This window comes from Hippoglossus stenolepis, chromosome 18 (genome assembly GCF_022539355.2).
Source record: "Hippoglossus stenolepis isolate QCI-W04-F060 chromosome 18, HSTE1.2, whole genome shotgun sequence".
Classification (NCBI taxonomy): domain Eukaryota; kingdom Metazoa; phylum Chordata; class Actinopteri; order Pleuronectiformes; family Pleuronectidae; genus Hippoglossus; species Hippoglossus stenolepis.
Window position 1 is genome coordinate 15,999,862 of NC_061500.1, and position 22,797 is coordinate 16,022,658.

Here is a 22,797-nt window from a genome sequence, read left to right on the forward strand (position 1 = left end):
GAGGTTCAAGATTATTACATGAGGGTCCAGTTAATGAACACAGGCTACAGCAGATGCTTATATGCAACATATTTATAGGTACTTACAGACTGCCTCTTCTAGGTAGACTCAGCTCCTTCTGTAAAAGAAAAGACAAAAATCATTAGTATAAAAAACCAAACATCAAATAATATAATAGATTCACACAACACAGCCTTCCTCATGCATTTATTTCAAACATTTATACCAAAATTTGGTCATTTATCACGGAAAATGTTGCTTGGTTATTCACATGAAGTTGGTTGGACCTCAAAGCGACTTTGGAGTTAATAAAACACCAAAGCTGCATCAAACTTTAAAGACAAAAATAAAGAAAGTGAAAATTAAGGAAGTGACTGAGGTTCTGTTGAAAAAACAGAAAACTGCCAACAGCCAACTGTGGCAGATTTAGAGCATCACAAACAGACACCATATGGAAGGAGATGACAGAGCAGTTGTGAAACTCTTACATCCCATCACAAACAACTGGGAATAAAGTTTAGAGACGGCATCTGGATTTTTAAACTGTTAAGTTAAATCACACAACAGCTCAACCAACAAAACAAATGAAAATACTCTCCCAAATCCCAATTACCTCTTAAATAGGTCCCTTATTAAAAAGGCATTAAACACCCAGATATAAATATTCAAATTGGAGTGTGGAAGTTAACTCTTAATTAATTGTCTTTTAGGAACAGACATCTTTGATTAAAAAAAACTAAAACTAAATTAAGTGTAAATTAAGCTATGATAAGTCAGATAGTTACACAAATAAACTTAAATTTAAATGTCTGCTCATTTTCTGTAAATTAAACTATAGTTAATGTAAAACCTTTTGGATTCTTTAAGTAGGACTGTGTACAGCACACTGTATTTGTTCCTGAAACCCCCTTTGGAAGGCAGAGTTACTCAGAGGTCAGGGTTTGCTGTGTACTGAATCAGCTCAGCAAAATCACCAACAATGCTCCCATTGATTTATTGAGAGATTGTGCGTTCTCACAGGCGGAATACTTAGGGATAATACTGCATGCTGAAGCATTACAGATTAAAGTATTTGCTTTGCATTTGTCATTAAACACATTTGACTCAGTGGGCAACACAATGTTGAAGTACTTTTCTTTTGGTCGATATTTTCTACAATTAATGATGAAATATCAAGACAATAATGAACCAATCAGCTTTAAACCTTTATTTTTAAGTGTATTTGCCTTCCTCCCTCCGGATTGTAACCTAGATTTAACTATATGCATGTTTCCTTATCCAATATTAGCGCTTTGTTTTGGTTTATATAATATTTATTATTATTCATTAATCATGTTTATCAATGATATATTGTAAGGTGTCCTCAGGTGTCTAGAAAGGTGCCAAGAAAAAATGTCTTTATTATTATTATCATTAAGATAGAAGTGTGTTTTTTTCCCATTGTTCCTACATTTGTCAAATGTGGACCTGATTCCAGGTTCAGTTGTATTGCAACAGGAGCATAAAGACTGATTTTCAATATCGTAATATACACTAAATGAAAGCTGTGGACACAGAGTCCTATATGGTTTCTATTCTCTCCCTAATACAATAGGGAATACAATCAGCTAACTCACAGATGGCAATTACAGCAAGTTAACTAAACTAAATGAATGTAGAAGAGTTTACATTTCAGAATCTTATTAGTTGTTATATTGGATCAATAAAAGCAAACAATCTTTTTTATTGAGTGAAGAGAGCATTTGGAAAGTATGTTTGTTACCCTTAAATATTCTGTCCTTGATAACTAGAAATGTGTCAGAAATCCCATGACACATTCCAACAACATGTTCCATACTTCTCTGTAAGCTGCCAGGAAGTAAAAAGTAAACTACATCAGACCACAACAGATGCTCCTGCAGCATCTGTTGATGTGCCAGTGCCACATGGACGACTAGGCACGACGACGAGCCACAGTGATAGGTAAGAACGCCTTGTACAGATCACTATATACCCTCAGATTTAACAGAATTGTTTGTTTAGTAACAGCAGCTTTTTGTGAGGAAGGAGGTTGATTTATTTCACTGTTTTCTATTATAGCATTAGTCTGAGGCAAATATAAACTCCCCAGATCTTATTATTTCAAATCCCTCTCTCCTGATCTGTCCCTTTGCTGTAAAAGAGGGATGGTATACAACCCGGCTTTGGATCTGTTTTGTTTAGTGGCTACAAATCCCAATGATTTGATCAGTAGATGTTTCATTGTCTAATAATAACCTGGTAAGGGCGAGATCCTTTGTGTGAGACAGTCTAGGATGTGGGGTTGATGTGAATTGGTTGCTCCAGTCAGCAGAAAAAGTGCTAAGCCCCACTCTCCCTTTGCTATCAATTAGGGCTTAATGTCTGGCTTCCCCTGCTGCCTACTGAAGACCAAGGGCAGAGAGCTTCCTTGGGAGACATGACCGAGGCTCACACAACACTAATTACCAGCAGGGAATGACTTACACAGATGGGATATCCGCCAGTCACAAAATCACAGTGTGAAGCCCATAATAAAGACAACCTGAGAGCAAAACCACCACCCCAATATACCAATTTATTAAAAAACACTTTGTAAATGTATACAGTATACTCGTGTCAAATATTTACATAGATGAAATAAAAGTGACTTTTCAATAATGCTTTTGAAGCTTGACACCATCAATACCTTTCTGAGTTAGAAGTTTCTTAAGTACTGAGGGTGAGTGTATTAAAAGTGCACCGTGTAACATGGTTTTAATGGAACAGTAGTGAGACACATCTAAACTCCAACTCTTCCTCTAACTAATGGTTGACTTTGTCTTTCTCTCAAAATATACAATAGTGATGATAACAATATGATATCAAATTCTTGCCACTGTAATGCTCAGCAATTTTTCTCGTCCAAATTCCAAAGCCGATACCTGGACTATATGCTTTATGAGATAATGTGCCAACACTTTGAAACTGAAGTCCTGCATACTGTCACATTTTTTTTAGCTGAGATTGTAGCCATCTCTGACTACACTACCAGAAAATCACTTCTCCGCTGCTTTAAAAACAGTTCTTACTATAGTACCGAGAAAAGAGAAACTGCCACTTTGGGGCAGAGAAGAAGTAGTTTACGGGGGGAAAAAATTGTAGTTGTATCTGGGTGAAACTAACATACTTTAAAGACATGGTATTGGATCCGTGCATTGATTCGCTAACTCGACAATCCCTGACCTGGCCTTTTGAGCAGTATCCGTGGCATTTCTGATGCTGTTATCGGTATCTGAACTTCTCAAAAGATTTTCACAAAAAAACAATCGTTTTTATATCATTCCTGGTCAGCATTTTTTTCTGGCAATGGCCATATAGTGTATTTTAAATATGACAACCACAGTTCCCACAGGTTACAATGGATGAACACAATCAACATTACGGTTTGTTGTTTTTATCAGTTTATCATCTATGAAAACTGCACCAGAGCTGTATTAAGTTAGTGCTAATACAAACCCTGTTTACTGCTGCTAGTTCACAAGTCACAGAGAGCAGTGTATTAGTCTGAGTGTAGTTCTGCCGAAGGAAAAATGCAATTGCATTAGATTTGGTCATTTTATGCATTCTTGACTATGGACCAGTTTGAAATAGAGCAGCTATTGATAGTAAATGAGGATCTGCAGGCAACAGATTTCACACCTTCAACTCCTGCAGCAGAGTTACCAGTTTCACTGTGTGGAAAAGAATGCAGGATGTCTGCAGTAAATCAGATGGTGGTTGCTCATGGCATAATGGAAAAAGGCTGATTATAGCCTGACTAATTAAAACTTATGGCTTATATTTAAACTGGGTGTGTTTGTTTTTCTGCAGTGTAAATAGATACCCGTAGTTCTGGTGTATTTCTGTAGCTGCTTGTCGTATTACACAACACTTCCTGTTACTACCAGTAGCCCATGACTGAAAACATAAGGCCTATAACTTCAGAGTCTCTGCACTCATTCACTGTAAACAGCACTAAGACCAGACGGGAGGAACAATTCAACGAGAGACCTCTAAATATTCAAGCAATAATCTGCAGGACTTTCCCTGAAAATCTACAAAAAAAAGTTTCCATTAGAATTTTAGATTGGTGAATTTTACATAAAATGTTCTTATTTTTTTTCAAGTTTCGAATAAATGTTCTGTACGTCTGTAGTGTGGCTAGCATGCAGAGATGCAGTTTTTTCTTTCAGCTAAATCTTTTCATCGGGTCACTGTCTGTTCAGCATGTTCTCAAAAGAATCCTTACTTGAATACTCAATAACACTTGAAGCAAAAAACTTTGCATTGATCTTTTTTTAATTAAATCTGTAGTTTAAGGTTTATTGCAGATGATATCTTACAAGCTTCAAGCCGAGCCCTGCGAACAAATGATAAACAAGATTTAATTGAAGAGCCTTGGATTTGAAACTGAGTGAAAGTCGAGATTTACAATAATGAGACAAAAGTCCTGACGTGGTGTTTTCCCATTGCTTAACATAAATACAAGCAATTCCATTCAATTATATTATCTCTGTTACTGTAGACTACGGAGCCGTCAAATGAGCAAACTAGAGGGTTGTTACATGAAATCTTTTCATCTTAAAAACATCAGGAAGACACACCGGCGGTGAAAGTATACGTACATTGTTCATCCAGTAATGTTGAACATGTTGAACAGTCCTAACATGATGAGGCTGAAAAAGTTTATTGTTCCGCAGGGTAAATGTCAATGAATGACTTCTAGTAACGACACATCATCTCCAAGACACCACATCAAAGCTGTGCTATTGCTCTTGTGAAAAGGCCTATGTGCTTCATTAATAATTCTCCTTGATTCATCGAGGATGATCCTACATCTCAAGATCAAAAGTGGACTTGGTTGAACTGCGGTTTGCTGCTGACAGGCAGGAAAATCCTTATTCTCATATTAAGTCATAACGTGGTCAAATCAACAGTTTGCGTTACATCAGTATTTTTTCAGTCATTTTTGTTCTTCAGGCTCAGTGCTTCAGCACTTTCAGTTTGAAATAAAATAATGGATACTTCATCAAGGAGCAGAGGCTCAGATTTAACTTGAGTAGAATCACATCAATATTCTGTGTGAGAGATATCGCCTGCAGAACAAAAAAGTCTCAACTGTCCAAAGACTTAAGATCTAGAGAGTACATTCCCCTAATCTTTCCTATTGAATCTGGATGTAGCCTTGGGCTACATGTAATTTTAAAAGGGAGGAGGATTGTCAGGCAACACATGTCTATATCTAAAACACATGTTTTATGTTTTGTATCTATAGTTGATACATCACTACTCATTAGGTAAGTAGTCATAACTGCTCAGTGGAAAGGAAAACAAAGAACCAAATCAATGATTGTGCAACTGTATCAATTTCCTCCTCCCTTTCATTTGACCTCCAGTGGGTATGTTGTACGTTGTGAAGGTCGACTACAGAAATTATGACAGGCTGAAAAACAAATAACATGGTGTTTATGTTCATATTCATTAACTTTTAGGAATCAACCTACTTTATATTGAGTTAAATAAGAGTTTAAGTGGAATGTCTTCCTGGAGCAGAAGCCAAATCGATCAAGGAGTTTTTATTAAACTAACTTTGACTCAGTAAACATTAATCATGAAGGGGAGCAAGCTAGAAGATTGATTTTCCTACTGAATAAGTCCAAGTATAAAACATATCTATCCTGCATCATTTACACTTGTCATTTTGATGCATTTCCCGGCCAGCAGATAGTTACCGCATGTATGATCTTTAGTGTCACAGTTAAAAATGATTATAAAAATGGTCAGAGAAAATGCTTTGAAGTAAATGAATTCATCATTGGGAAATGGGCCCTTGGTTCATTGAGATGACAGCATATCTCATTTCTCATTTTATTATTTAGCATTTATATTCATTATTATGTTTTCTTTGTAATTGCATCAATTTGTTTTATCCTGTTACAAACTAACTGTACCTTTGCGTTGAAAAGAGCCACATAAATTACGTTTTTTCTTATTATGAATATGGATGATGTAACCATGAAGTATAATGTGCTATCACAACGAATCCCTTTTGCAACAGAAATAAAGTGTTGACTAAGCATTCACACATTTTCAGCACAGTTCAGTGGTTTTATACTGTAATGAATAAACAAGCTTATTGTTCTTCAGAATTACCATTGGGAATAACAAAATAATATTAATCACAGATTTGAGCTTTGTTTTGTCTAAATGCTGCTTCAAAGACAGAGACCCCGGGTTTAACTGGAAATTAGAAGAGGTCACACTGATCAATGAAACCTGGTTAAAGTCTGGATGTTTATAAACCACCAATCACTTGAAATTTGATCATACAGACGCTGCACATGAGCAGTTGACTAATATTAACCCAAAACCTACTGTCTAAAGTCATATTTTCCACCATAGTGCCCAGCTAGATGTGAAAGATATTGATTTCTGCACCAGCGGGGGAAGATTCAACAGCAAAGCACACCGACACTGTTAGAAAGCTTTGCTGATTAAATCTGTTGGCATCCTCATATTTCTCCTCTCAGCGGGATATTAGGTGTCACAAATGTTTAATCCACTGCCTCATCCAATGTTGTAAGAGGAAAACAATTCATTTTAAAACTGGCACAGAGGATGATTGTTCTGTAATTTGATGATCCCCTGGTTTCTAATGAGGAGCTCCTTTTAATGCCATATTAAATCTAAAGCCAAAACAAATGAAGATATCCACATCCATATCCAGTCTAACTTCTTCATATACAAACGGGAGAGAAGTTATATTTCTATTTCGGTTAATACGAAAAATGTTCTGCAGTCGACCCCTGGTCTGATTCAATCCTCACCAACATGCATCAGGTAATATCCTGTACACCATTGTAAAAGTGTAAAAACTCTCTGATGGCCACATTCAGTCTTGCTTGATAACTCATTTTCCACATCCACCATAGTAACATCTCATTAACACTGCCTGCAGATGAAAGCAAATGAAAGCAAAATGAAAGTATGAAAGGTGCCTCCAACCACAGTCTGGACCATACAATAAAGATTTAGCCCAACAAGAAGAGGTGGTCTCAGTCTAGATCGAACTGAACCATGTGGTCATCAACCATCAGGTTGGTGATGCTGGTAGTAATACCATAATGATATAACCGTTGCAATTTCTCCATTCAAACAGAAAGACTTCTATCTGCCAAATCATTAACACGGAAACGTCAGATGCACACACGCCTACAAACCAATCAATGTCAACCGTAGACACAGCCCATGTGGATGATGACAGGACGTATGTATGTCATAAAAAAGGTTTATGTGTGCTCCATAAATTGCAAAGTGATTAAATGTCATTATCAACAATATGAGGCTCTCAATATAAGTTATTGAATACTGTTGTGTCTAATGACATTGATATCATCTCACTTCTGTTACACGTTTGATTGCTATTGGTTGTCAATGAGGTTCCATTTGTTAAAATGCCAAAGGTATGCTATTGATTCATGACCGGCATTTGTATGTAACCGAATTCCAGACTAAACTGTCGCTGTTCAATGTTGACTGGTCTTTGTTGACATTTGACGAAGGAAATGTAAATGACAGATGCGACATAACTCCGAAAGGATGAAGAGCTGGAGATGACAGAAGATTTACAAATGGAAGCAACTCAAAATGTCCAGTTTGAACAGTATTGACAGGACATTAAGATGTAAACTGTAGTAAAAAGTAGCACCGAATGGCAACAAAAAACTCAACAGTAGCTGTAAAAACCTTAAATCTTTCCCATGAACCATTCGACTTTTTTGACAAATATGAAAAATGAGCTTTCATGGCTGAGTTTATGAGATCGTTATTGATCCAGTAAAAGCTGCTGTTCTCCCCAGTAAATTTCAACCTTCTCCCCACATGGATGAGAGAAGAGGTAGTACAGCAACATTCAACATGGTCAGGATAATAATACACTAATTACACTGACCCTAAGAGCAGATACTGCATTTGTACAGCTGCTGTTAATCTACATAGAGAAGTCTGTCTTCATAGATAGCCAAATATAAGTTTTACTCTCCTTCTGATTATACATTCGCCTGATCAAATACATGAATTAATTGTTTATATACACAACATTAATATGCTAAAAGAGCACACAAGAGGCAGTTCCTTGGATCAACACCAGAGGCTGCTATTGCACACAATTGTTAACAACAGCTTTGTGTACACTTTTATTTTCTGTGTAAAACAATCTCAATCTTAATTATATTTCCTCTGTAGCAGTTAAACAAGGACATGTGTTTACAGAAAATATTATTATGAAAAATATGTATAAATCAATATTGACTGACGAAGTTTTGAACTTTCAAGTAAAAACAAAACAAAACTCAGTGTTTGGCTACTGTGAGCATCTGGCATTATATTCTATTCAATTTAATTTTCCAGTGGTGACGAACATTTTCTTTTATGATTTTTCTTCAAGGAGAACTTCATCTTTGAGTCTGACCCCTTTCACAGCATCAATAAAGTGCCACTGGAGCCCACACTAACTCACCATCACCAAGGACACTTCAGCAGAGAGGCGGCTTACCTCTTCTAACTAAAGAAAGGTTGTCTATCCCAGATGAGAGCATTTATTTGGTGCTTTAGTTAAATAATAAACTGTTAAATTGGCACAGAAACACTGTCTCAAAAACTGCCAGCTTTTAAATAAGGTTATGTTAACATGAACACGGTTTATGGTTGAGCCATCAAAACATACTCAAAAAACTGTAAGTAGACGTCCTCTCTGGTGCTGAACCATCATGTTCTGTCGGCCAGGCTGTATCCCACCAGCTGGCTCACACCACTTCACACAAACGGCTCTTTGGAGACACACAATGTCACTGCACTGGTGTGGTTAATACCTTTTATTATCAGGCAGAGTTAGATGGATGTCAGAAGCATAGTAAAGCTCACAATGACATATAGTAGCTTGTCAGGCTGCTGCTAATTAAGATGAAGGACATGCATATCATAGGCATCATTAAAATAGATACAAATCCTACAAATTGTATTTAATGAGGGAACATGGTGCCTGTACCACCAAAAACAGACTACAAACCAAGTGAGACACAAGAGATTCAACCACTAAGGTAATCATCTGGATATTGAAGTGGAGATCAGTCAAATACCTTCATTACAGATGCCTTGCAATAGGTACACTGACATATTTTTAAGGACAGAAGAAAACTGAATGAATGAATGAAGCATGAAATAACATCAAGCTTGGCAAAACCAGAGTAAAATACAATTCTGCCGACGTACTGCAAAATCAAATAATTTAAAGCATTGTCTTGTATGAATTATGTACCTATACACACACAGACACACACACACACACATACATATATATAAAAAAGACTTCACCTTATTCCACTCAGTCTCATCATTCACTGAGCTGAACTCAACAACACACTTTAGCTGAGCAATATATTTAGAGAACTCATTAATGGGTCTGATACTGGGATCCATAATTCTCCTGCGTATTATTAGTTAGTCTGGTTGTTTTCAACAAGTCTAAAAATAATTTCTGCACCCTGTCACATTCATTAGGCATCAACATGCACTGCAAAGCTTTCTGTACTCGTTCTTCATGACTGACGATCAAGTCAAAAAAAACAACCTGACGTCCTTAAGCTCGAATTTATCCACATTCGACAAGACATTGCTGAACACAAATGTACAATTTCATCTTTGTCAAGTTATCTTCATAGTTACTGTCAAAAAGACATAATGGCTTATTCAGTAGCTTTTCCCACAACCTTTAATGGGCTAAAACAAAACACTGCTTTCTGCAGTGGAATTTATACGTCATGTCCTGCCTCCTGCATGCTCTACACAGACGCCAGCCCTCGCCTGAGTATTCCAGAAATGTTGCAGTTGTTGTGAACGCCTCTGACCTACACAATCTCCTGCTGCCTTTTTCATAGGTGAAAACTGAACTCTGGAAAAATCCTCTGCCTTTTTTTAGGAGTTCATACAGAGAAACAGTCGGTATTGCACCCAGTGAGAAAGTGAATTAGCAGATTTCCCAAAAATGTTGAACTGTTTAGTTGTTAAATTAATCAATAAACAAGGTCTTGAAATATAAATAGAGCAAGAAGCACTACGTGACTTTTTTAAGATCAGCTTTGACAATGTTCTGAAATATATCAACAGTCTTCTTTTGAGGTTAAAGTTCTAAACGTCCACTCACATAAACCAGGTCTGACTGGAATGATGTCATCCCTTCCTGGCCTGAGAACGAATGGGAAATTGTGGAGCTGAACCGGTGAAACTCATTTGCTTGACAAACTAACTTCTGCGTTTCCTTTTGAATGTGAAAGTTAGCGCGCTGTGGCAGCTACAAACCACAGGAGCCACGACTGTGTTCGTTTGCTGCACGAAGGAGTCTTTGTCTCCAACAAAGGAAGAGAGAGATTAGGGCAACTGTGCACAAAATTACTGTTGGTAATCTTTTGATAAATACAGTTACAAAAAAGGTTATTGGTTTCTCCACAGAAACTCATTAAAAAATATTCAAAGAGCATAAATTAAATGTCAGCATTTGTGCACTTTAAATTTCATAAAGATTCATAATCACAGAGGAACAGATTGACACCAAATTCGTGACCATGAAAGTCAAATGTTAACAGCTTAATTCGAATAATTAAAACCTTTCTGAGGAAAAATGTGTTCTCAATATGAAAAACTTACCTTTGTTAATTGTGAAAGAAATGATGGATCAAAAAAGCCTATAGTGCAGACTTTTTAAATTGATCACAGCGTGTTTGTGATTTAAAACACATGCAGTCGTTTGAGCTGAATTTAAATAAGGCTTCCTTATAACCTGTACACCAAAAACTGGAGTAAGCAAAATAATAAATCAAGAACAATTTATGCTTTTACTGTAACACCTACTGTAACACTCAGCTGGAGGAGATGATTAATGCCAAAAGGTCTTGGATTAAAGATCATATGTAAAAATACAAGCAATTGAATTCAGAACACTCTGTCCCCCTTCTCCACTTCCATTTATATCTCATTATTTGGTCGAGTACATAATTAGTTGTGACTGTTGTCCTGATCTGAGCTTAGACTTCACTTACGATGTCTGACACAAAGGCAGAAGCCTCAACTTGCATCCCATTAGAAAAAAAGTCAATAAACCTCAGGAAAGCCCTTGACACAACATACAGTAATCAATCTTGCTGTATGAACACACCGCTCTCATTCCCCCTGCTGGCAGCCAACACAAATAAAATGTGACAAATGAGGTTGAAGGAGGTTGTTTAAAAAGTAACAATGAATCTGTTCTCTCTTTATCTGTGCAGGGAAACAAAGTGATGCAGATTAAAACATTTGCAGCCTGGTTTCTGTCAGCTATTAGTTAATATCCTAATTATCCTCTTTGGTTCATCTAATGAGAACTGTCTGTACAGTTGAGCCAAGAGATTCTTACACATGCAGGACACAGGCACACGTCAACAGCGGAGCTAAGACGTGGCTCACTCTGTTCTGCCAAGTGTTAACACAGAAAGGTCTCAAAGTCCTAACCGTGTGCTGTAAAAAAGAGCAACCAACACAGGTGCCTCAGAAACAACACATACGTACAGAGTACAAAGTCAGCCTAGGGACACAGCGCCTCGCACACGCATGAGCTCATTTGCTTGCCTACCTGTAGCCCTCGTCTCCTCAGAATGCTTGACTCGTCCATGATACAGAGCTCCGACTTATCATGCCTCCCTACCGGTGCAGAGCCATGCTGCACTGCCTCGCTCCAGCCTCCCGCTCTCGCTCCCTCCCACAGGCTAAATCTGATCTTAGCAGCTGCTAAACACTTCCATCAGAAACTTATCTGATTGGAGGGGGGCAGTCAGCTGACACCTCCTCTTGTTCCTCTCCTCTGTAACTTCAGGAGTGAAGGAGAGATGGAGCGAGGAAGAGAAGAGAGAGAGAGAGAGAGAGAGAGAGAGAGAGAGAGAGAGAGAGGAGAAGAGAGAGAGAGAGAGAGAGAGAGAGAGAGAGAGAGATGGAAAGGGAGAGAATCAGAGGGAGGAGAGGCGGTTTTAATTTAGCGTAGCAACGGGTGGGGGCGAGTGGGGGTGTGGTGGGGACAAGTGGGAGCCCCAAGACTCATTTCTCTGTGCAGCCACGCTTTTTGGGCACTATAGGTGACCGTGAAAATAAGAGGATATCCTTCCAAGCATTGTTCTGCCTCAACCCCAACAATGAGTCTGGCATCCTGTCTGTGGCAGGCAGCCCAACAGATCCCCTGGTCTTATTCAAGTCAATGAGTTACATGGAGACTGCAAAATACCCACCTGAAGGTTAGGCGGGTGACAGAAACATGACGGCTGAGACTATAGCTCACACTGATTGTGGAAGCGAAAGGGGAAGACAGAGCATTGTGTATGGCAGAGGAAAATAATAGCCAGGCTGTTTAAGTAAAAAAAAAAAGGGCTCCAGACCTTTCAAACCTGCTGTGAGAATGTCACACAAACATATAGGAAACACCTCCTTCATTATAAACAACCCAATACTGAATCACTATAGGCGGAAATCAATCACACGTCGCTACATAACCTGTTGTGTACACAACTGCATATCCTGTGTCAATTTCCGACAATTTCATGCGCTGCTTCTTTCTCTCTCAGCGCAGAGTGACCACAGATTTTCACACTCTCTAATTCAATGTCCCCACACCCTCCTGAATTATTAGCATTTGGAAAATAAGTTGTTTCCAATGCCGCGCTGCCAATTCTAGCCTGTAATTCCGCATTCTGTTTCAGTCTGTGTTTTTCTTTGCCCCCCTTTCTCTTTTTCCAGCCTCTCTCACTCATTTCCTTTCACTGTGGTACTGCTCTGTGAATATTAAGTGGGCCCCTTCCATTCTCCTCATCTCCAGTCAAGCTCAAATTATTTCTTTTAGTGAGCACGGCCTGGGATGACAGCTACCAACCACTAAGGCTGAGGTGCATGGGATTGTCAGACAGGTGACCACTACGTGGACCCGTACAACAGAAAGCTGATGTGTTGCATGGCCACCGTCATTTGTGCTGCTGCGCTGATAAGAAAGCCCAGAGTGAAAAGCGCAGGTCCGTGAAAGGCTAATCAGTCTGTTTTTGAATAAACCCCTTAAAAACTCAGAGGACGAGGATTACAGTAGTCAACTTTTTTCCAGCATGAACAATGCCGCCCAGATTACCTGAGGGAATTAACGAATCCTGTTATGTTCACCCGACAAATCTCGAGTCAATGCTCACTCTGTCTCTGCTTAAAGGAACAATTAGGGAAATTCAACATTGGACTTAATAATGAAGATGAGAAGCTGCAGGAACACAAGGGAGGGGTCATCTGTCTCATTCAATACACACAGACGGTCTATTTTTCTCTGCTGCATAATGTCTGTAACAAGCACTACAGCCACTAACCTTCTACTAAATGAAATTATTGAATCTATTCATACATTGACAGAAATATTTTAACATTTAGCAAGAAAAAATACCAAATATTTGCTGCCTCTAATTGTTAGAATATGATTTTCTGGTGTTAGCATGCAGTACATGTCAGGAAAGAACCCATTAAACGTTGCCATCACATGCAACAGAGTCCAAGTGGCAGGTACACAGTCAAACACTAGTTCCTGAGTGCATGCCACTTGCGGGTACATGCACAACTGCAGCTGAAACTATGAGGTCTTGATTGTCTGCATGTACGGTGACAACTTTAGGGACGACAGCTTGAACACACACACTGCCAATAATGCTGCACACAGCTATAGAAAATACCAAGGTAGAGATCCCTTACATTTTTATGAGCAGTGTAAAAAACGTTGTTTTGTTATGAAACATTAGCAGGACAAATTAGAATATGGCGAGCCACCACAGTCTAGATAATTAATGGGAAACACTGCTTTGACATGGCGAGATAAAGCATTCGCCTTGGAGGAGGTATATGCACTCTTTTAGTTGTAATCTTAATGTCTTTGGGTGTTGCACGGTTGGTTGAAGAGAAAAGGCAATTTGTTATCGTGGGCTGTGAAAATTGTATTTTCAGTGTTTTCTGGCATGTTGGAGACAAAATTATATAAAGAAAAATAAGAAGAAGAAGAAGAAGAAGAACTTAGTACGTATACAGTGGTCAGTAAAAAAAAAACATCACACAAGAAAAGCTGCTTTGAGGTAGGTTTTGGGGGCAGCCATGAAAGCAGACAGTTTGTGCCAGTGGCCTTGGAGCTGGGCCACAGAATCGCCTCTGGGAAAGGTCCATGGGTTGTCTGTGACTCATTTCTTCCAAGCAGGTAGGCAGCTAGTATTTGCTTCTGACGCTGGAGAAAAAAGGGAGATCTGGCTCTGAGAGCATGCAGAGAGTACTGATTGAGTGACCCACAGGCTCTGCTCCGCCTGAGCTTATCAGACCAAGAGGCAACCTGCAGGTGTAAGGCAGGCAGAGGAGGGACACGGCCTATGAAGAGAGGGAAACAGTCAATTCCCTTCATACAAAGCAGAGCAAAGGATCCATCTGTCCAACACCAAAGGAGAGAGAATATCCAACCATGATAAAATTCTGTTCCAACCACCCAATGGATGAGGCAAGTCTTTAACCTTGACAACAATGCAAAGATAGTAACCAAGAAAAACCAATGGCTGCAATGCGTCACTATCAATTCAGTTCTGGTTTTTCCAATTTTTAATAAATTGAAATAGTCATGTAAATGTATGCATTGACAAGTTGAAGTGAGTCAAAAATCCAATATGTTTGCACTCAATTCATTTGAAAAGGAACAAAGTGACATTGAGCCTAACACAGTCACATCTGAATCTCAGACCAGAGAAGATTGTATCTCTAACACAGGGGATGACAGGAGCTGAACATCAGCTGTAACTACTTTATCAAGATTGACAGTTTCATTTCTGTCAAACCCACATGTTTACAGTAACGTTAAACTTGGTTGATAATTTTGGGATCTGTAGGGCCGATATATTTCCAAAGCTATTCGAACATAACAGGGCATGTGGACACAAGAGATTTAGAAGCACCTAATGAAAAGGAAGCTATATTATTTCATACAGTAACATAGTTAATACTATTCATGCTGCAGAAACTCCAATGCACAATTATACTAATGCTCCCTGCAGGGAAACTGCTAACTGTTATTAATTTATGAATTTATGAATTTATTTGGAGGCCTGATTCTCTTTAATATTTTCCTTCTCTAATTTGAAGGTTGGGGCATTTTGTGTATGTGTGTGTGCGCGTGTTTTCGTGTGGTTTACAATAAAGGCCATACACATTCTTGGGTAGAAGGCAGGTAAGATTAATTTATCTTCACAACATTGGAAAGAACTGCTGAAAAGGTAGTTAAAACATACAATATATACACCAGTCTAAACTGTATGTATAAACATTTTTACGTAAATGCTATTGCACCTCATGTTTGTTCACAAAACGTCCAGATCCTTTCTTTGCAACAACAACCTGCTTCAACAACAATGATATCAGTAAAGGACATCACTGACTTCAATTATTAGGGAGAATGAGAGTCCACAAAGGCACAACATCAGGATTATGACAGTCTTATCTCCATATCACACCACAGGTGAAGTATTGATTTTCTGCCAAAGAGCATCACAGTCAAGAGAGATGTGCCACGCTAGTCAAATAGCCATGCACACCCAGGGGCATGACGGAGGAGCATGGAGGAGGAAAAGAGGCAAAAAGCAATAACGGGAGTCCTGTGAGGTGGAGGGTGGGGGGGGGAGCCTGGTGGAACCAAAGGGGTCTTAAACCTGCAGTGAAGGTGTGGATGGGTAAGAGACTGAGGGACAAATCATGAAGTCCCTCTCCCTTTGTGTGTAGTTGACATTTTTTCTATCTTTCCACATTATTTTAACCAAAATATTAACAGCTGCTTATGTTAAATGCTTATACTACTGATGAAATCATAAGAATAGATATGTTTCGATACCAGCATGGGAAAAAGCCTGTGATACTGCTGAAAATACCGGCGAGTATGCAAATCTATGTACCGATCTGTTATCATGTCTTTCAAGATTTTTCTTTTGAAGGCAATCACTTCTTCTAAACTTAAACATACAACATACAAACAAGAATTAGAGCAATGTTTTTTTCTTTATGCACTGGTAAGTCTAGGTATACGGGAAAGGTGTAATGGTATCGGAGCATCTCTAGTGGTTGGAAATGACAATCTCAATCTCAGCAATCTAGATGCAGCAGCACAGTATTTGCTGGCAGCGCTCCATTTATTCATTGTCACAAAGTTCAGGGACTCAGTTCTTTGCAGTAATATAACAATCACTACAAATGACAAAACTGCTCCGTCTGCATAACAGCATGAATCATCCGTTATTTTTTGGCACACTGAAGATGCTGTTAAAATCCTTAAAGCACAGAATAAATCCCCAAAACAATACAAACGAGAGTAAATATTACCAAAATGTTCTCCTTGGGAATTTAATATCTCAGTGGAAAAAGAAATATAACGGCACCTTTCTTTTCAGCGCCCAGAAGCTGACGAGTTTGTCTCTTTCACTCCTCTCCGAAGGTCAACCAATTTACTGAAGGCAGGATGATACAATGACTGTAGATGAACCCCTGAGGTGCTACTGCAGCCAACTCGAATAGCAAAAGCTATGTTAGAGGTCCCACATTGTAGGAGTGTGAAATCTTTTTGATTGTAAAGCAGCTTGAGGTTCTATTCAAATACAGCAAAAGTATTAAAGTCGTTAATCCACGGTGAAATGCACAGTTCATTTTGAGAAACTGTGCCTTAAAATTAGCTGCTGAGCTTTCATAACTTCTTGACGTTACAATGGACTTCACTGCTCTTAGAATGCCCTCAGCACTGCCCTCGAGCATCCACCACCAGACCTTGCAGGATTTGGTGTTTACATGGATACATCTTTATTCGATCTTTATTGAGGACTCCGACACAGTCTCCAACAATCTTTTCAGCTTTTAAACTGTTGAATCCCTTCTAACCACCATTGGATGAATTATATTGCTGCTTTAAGTTTATTGTTCTATCATTTGTGTTGTATAATGACTTACACTTTGAACAGCTGTCTGTGGAGGCCAAACTTGCTTAATCACAGGGAGGAAATTCCCCGCCTGCAGTCAGAGCTCTGAAACAAGGATAAGCTGATTGACAGCTTTGTCTCTGCAGCTGCTGCCAGGGCAAAGCATATTTCATATATGCAGTCATCTGCCTGATCATCCACCTTCTGATGTCACTGATTTTCACAGATTCTGTCGCTGTGCAAGCTTCCATGGCTGACCTCAACACACGCTGCCGGTCCACCCAGAGGGTCTTGCAGCCTAGGACAGAAAGCTGGAGGCAAGACAAGCAGGATCCACCCCTTCTGCATTGGACTTCAATTCTGCAACACCAAGGATGATCACCCTAACGCCACCAGATAATCTAAGGGTTTACATTAGAACCAGGCCCAAGACTCTGGTGTTTATCTCCACATCAAATCAGGGCAGAACATTTTTGTCTGAATTTGACCTTCTGATCGGCTCATTTCAGCAATGACTGACGATCTCAATCTGCCAGTGAGCTGTGGAACTCCCAGCCTGGAGATCTCTTCTTTTAAACCTCTGACCAAGAATCACTATTACTATATGGCATATTCTTACCTATGGGTGAAGTAAAATGGCACATGGTGGAGAGGGCATGTGATGCATCATGAGTGTGCACTACCACCCAATGCCCTTCTTAGTGACAAGCTCAATTTTCAGCCATATGTTTGCTAAATTAAATCTGCGAAAAATGATTGGGTGTTGTTCCTTGGTCCCAATCACCTTTACAGCCTCGCGAGGGGTGAGTGCAAAGTCTCCTGCATTAACTTTTGACTGAATGTATCATCTGCCATGCACATACTTTTATATCAAATACAATGTATTGGCAATATGTCCTAGAGCAATATACTCAATCCAAATACCTTCCAGTGTTAAATTACAGAACCTCACATCACAGATACCTGCTGTGGTGTGATGGTTTCAAAGTAAAAATGGTATTTACAGGCATCGGTAGATATTATTATATAAAACAGAATCTTAAAATTCTGGCAACCATTTAATTTAGCTGACGCTTTTATCCAAGTAGTGCATTCATCTATGAGGGGCCATTCGGGGTTGAGTATCTTACCCAAGGACACTTTAGCATGGGCTGGGATTCGAGCTACCGGCCTTCTGGTTGGAGGACGGCCACTCTACCCCTCAGCCACAGCCACATCATTGTTCAGATTTATTCAGGTCATTCATTGGTAAAACATAATGGTATCAATACATTGATTGGAGGATTTATTCATTGGAGGACAATTATGCCAGAGGAAATCATGAATTCATTCATTCACTATGCAGGGATATAACCAGAGGGATTCATTTGTGGCTTTTACAAATACAAGGATACTAGTGCCCCCCAGTGTAGGGAATGAGTGGGGATATTTTGTTCCTAAAATAACAGATACAAAATTAGATTATGTAAATAATCTGGAATGTCTTTGTGTTGTTAATGTTGTGTATTTTAAGTTAAGTAAACATACAAGATTATATCATCTTTTATTACACCTCAGACATAGTCTTAAGGATCATAAACTGTAGTAGTCTCATTACGTTGTTAGTGTAAACAAGGTAATGATGTCATAAGTCATCTGAGACACGCTCTTGGTTCAGGTTACAGTGGCTGTTTTTGCATTGACCCATTTAGATCATTAATGGTTTAAGTGTAAGTTCACAAAAATAAACTCTCAGTTAATATAAAAACACACACAAGCACACACAAACACAATCTTCACGAGCATTTCATTACATTAACCTTTTGTCTAACTGATAACACTCAGACACACACAGACACACACGGGGGAATGACTCATAGATTTACAGCATTGGATTAGCCTCTGCTTCTGATTACATCTCACTCCTCAGAAAACAAGATCACTACGGAGCACCTCAGGGTATCTATCAGTGTCATCTGAAAGAACGGTACGACCACGGTGAAGGTCATTTGCTTCATGACTTCATTCTCTTCAAACTAGAAATTCACACAGAGCTCTTCAAAATCTACTTTTCTGTATTTTTCTCTTTTTGCATTATTGTTTACGTTTGTTTACACTCCTCTAACTCAAACATGTATGCAACTATCGTAAGGGTTTATCTTTGGGTCTATTTATTCATCATTGAAAAATATGTTGTGTGGCTTGTCGTGTTTTATATATAAATAAATGTATTTATGGAGCACTTTTCAAAATAGTTCAGCTAAGTGCTTTATAAATCCAGCAGTGACAGTTAAATGCAAAATGTGTGAATCACACTCTAGTTTAGATTTTTCAGTTTGGCAAGACAAAGATTTACATTTTTTTTGGTTTTGAATAATTACACTACACAGTCCATTACAGTTTTCATATTTCTATTTAAACAAAATATAAAATTAAGGTTCACGTATCTATAGAGGTAAATGTATATATACATTTACAGCATGCACATTTAAATTGTTGTTGGTACATTATGTGTATTTCACACTGATGTTTGAAATCCGATATTCTGCTAACATCGCTGAACTGTGACAACCAGCTTCATCTCTGGACCTCCATAATGACAGATATCCTTTCAGAACATTTACTGAGATTACAAATAAGTATTGAATGTGACGGATAATGTAGTTTCATGCATATTTTTGGTTATGAAAAGTCCTGCTACACAACACCCCGTTCAGTGGAATTCACATGGAGCAGCTTTTGTTTTAACCGCACTCTGTTCCCAAAAAGAGGTAATTGGAGCATTCTGCTTTGATCGTGATAAGGGTCATTCTGAAGGTGTACTCACCAGGCTTGAGGTGAGGGAGGGGTCTGACTTTCCGAGATTCAGGGAGCACATGCGGACCAGGTTAGAGATCTCGGCCGATGGCTGCCATGCTGTGTGAGTCTGCTGAGGGTGTGTGGGTAGCAGAAGATACTTTCCTGCAGAAGAACAGCAGGATGAGAAGACTTAAAAACACTGACTAAAGCACATAACCAGCTGCAGAGGTAGAAAGTTGTGCTGAGAAATAAAACATGTGATAATGATCATTGCAATATAATTTTTATCAATAGCAATATAACAAATGTAAAATATATATCGATATAGTATTTAGCCATTGAGTAAGCACAATTAGGAGGTAGAACACATAATTGATCTACCTCAGATTTGTAAAATCTTTTGCTGTTTATCAAGTGTTTGTCATTCTCTGCCCCTAAAGAGAAGTTTAAAACCACAACTTTCACTCAGGAGCAAAAAATCTGAAATAATAAAAAAGAATCTGGTAATAACTTAAAAGAAATAATGTGACATTTATCATGATAATAACCGATCTCGACTGATAGGAACATTTATCATGAAATAGATTTTGGCCATTTCATCTCATAAAATAAAGTCTACTCAAGCACTATACTTGAGTACAACTTGTAGTACTTAATTTGTGTATTTCCAATCTGTGCTACTGTTCTTCTCCACTACATTTCAAAGTGAAATATTGTGTTTTTGCACTTTTATGTTATAGCTGTAGTTTCTAGTTACTTTTTATATTTATATTTCACATACATGAAAATATGTTCACCTTATAAAACATTTCCCGTCTAAACTTCTTGGTTTAATCTAAACAACTTCCCTCAGTGAAATTAGTCGTGAAACTATCCATTATTTCATTAATTCATTTCGTTTCTTGCCTCTCATGTCACAATGGCCGAGATTTGTCTTGTGACCCCCAGCTGCCAAATCCCAACGATGGAAACCACCAGGCCAAAATACTTGACTGTATGTAAATGTATAATTAAATGTCCAAAAAAAACATATTTACATAAATGCCTCAATATAAACAATAAAGTGATGTAATGTATAGTAATAGATTTGTGAAATGGGAAATGTATATAATACAAATATACTTTTACTATTTTTTTTAGCACATTTAGGCTTCTACTACACTGCTGATGATCATTGTAATAATGTTTTTACTTAAGTAACATTTGAATCAAGTGGTACACATGTGGTGCATTTTTACATTAATGCAATGGTACTTTTACTTAAATAGAGGAGGTGTACAGTATTTACACCAGTGTGCAGGTGTCAACAAGCTACTAAATCCTAACCACTGTTTGTTCTAGAAAATACACTGAACAACTCCTGACCCACAAGAAGAGCGGGTAAATGGGGACTGAGGAGAGGGTCCAGTTCGTAAAATGAAGTAGAAACATTATCTCAACTGTCTGCTCAAGTTATAACTCTAAATCTGAAGCCCCTGACCCCTGACAGGTCAAAAGGTTAAATTAGGTCAGAGGAGAAGAAAGCCTATTAAGAGATCACTGACAATCCTAACTTTACATAACAGCAGCACCAGCACGCACCTCAAAGTCTCTTGAAAGAATGGATGCACCAACACAACAGCATAAACACAGAATAAGAATAATGTTTAAAAAATAATCTCCAAAGAATATCCAGTTTCAGTTTCCAGGGCTGACAGGTAGATGGCACTAAGTGCTCCTGCTATCGTTAATCGACTTCCAGCCACCCTCTTTATTCCTAAAACTGCAAGAAAAAGATTAACACATCATATAAACACCCTAAGCAGAGGAACCTGCAAATCATATTGTTCCACACTGGCACTCCATGAATTGATGATTCGTTTTTAGAAGTGTTGTCATATTTTATCCTCATGTGTATATTTCCATTTCCTGTTTAAACTCCGGGAGACGGAGAGGAGGAATAACAATCTTGACACAGTAAAGGAAGAGAAGATCTGTAGACTGTGCTCAACACACAAAGGGAATGTCTCATGCTTGTATGGCCTAAAGCTGGTATCTCCTTCATCCAGTGCAACTTGAAAAATCTGATTTGTAAAATGACAAGATTTCAAATGCTCTTGTTGTTTCAGAGGCATGAAAGTCTATTAGCCTTTTTTTCGGGAAACAATGACAGTCTGGGAAGAATTCAAAAGACATGGTGGAGAGAGTGTCAGGCTGTGAAAAATAGAACTGCCTCCGATGTTGTATAAGGCACACCATATCAGTGTTAAAGCATTTTTTTTGCTTGGCTTTAAATTATGATTCATGCGGTTTTGTGTCATCCCAATTATTTCAGTAATTTTGCTGACACACAAACACCTGTAGAGCTGTGTTTAACTCATACACGCCCATTATTATTATGGGCAATTACTATTAATGTTCTGACATTTTGTTCCCTGCCTCTCTCTCCCCTCATTTCCTCCTGAAATATTTGTATGTATTTTCAAAACACACTGCACACAGTGCACAGAGATGTTAAATTATTCCCTTTCAAATTTAACAATCATTTATAAAAACAATACTTTGATGACAGATTGTGGATATTTTGTTCTGATGTGTTGTAAATGTGGCTACAAACCTATTTACTTCCAAAAAAATGTACATGTAACATTACTGTTGAAAATTGTTCAGAACATAGTGTTTAACCTGTGAATGGCTCTTCCTTGCTGCTCAGACTCTGTGCTTTGTTTATTTCACTGCCGTATATGAAAGTCAAGCTTCAGACACTTAGCTGTGATAGGAAATCCCCACCATTCCATATCATGAGTGCTTTTATTGTTGTTAGATGATAAATGTGTTCTTATCAGGGGGAAAACCTCACTGACCTTTATTGTGCTGCCATCAGCTGGTTTCATGGCTTGATGGCAGACAGGTTTTCATACCACATGGTAACATTTTGACATTAAACTGTTATTTTTAAATTTCTTGTTTTATTCTAGCAAAAACTGACAATTTC

General features: G+C 38.3%; 1 protein-coding gene across 9 annotated transcripts in view; it reads right to left on the minus strand.

Annotated features, from left to right (window-relative positions):
* Window positions 1-22,797, minus strand: part of mast4 (microtubule associated serine/threonine kinase family member 4) — a 91,179-nt gene that overhangs the window by 49,737 nt on the left and 18,645 nt on the right. For 7 of the 9 annotated variants that reach the window (XM_035183873.2, XM_035183871.2, XM_035183870.2 and 4 more), the window contains exons 3-4: window positions 19,852-19,985; window positions 87-118 (exon numbers count right to left, since the gene is read on the minus strand). In XM_035183873.2, the coding sequence (XP_035039764.1) occupies window positions 87-118; window positions 19,852-19,985 (166 nt within the window). Of the gene's footprint in view, window positions 1-86; window positions 119-11,680; window positions 11,858-19,851; window positions 19,986-22,797 lie in introns of those variants that run through there. The other 2 variants (XM_035183877.2, XM_035183881.2) reach the window with 2 other exon arrangements.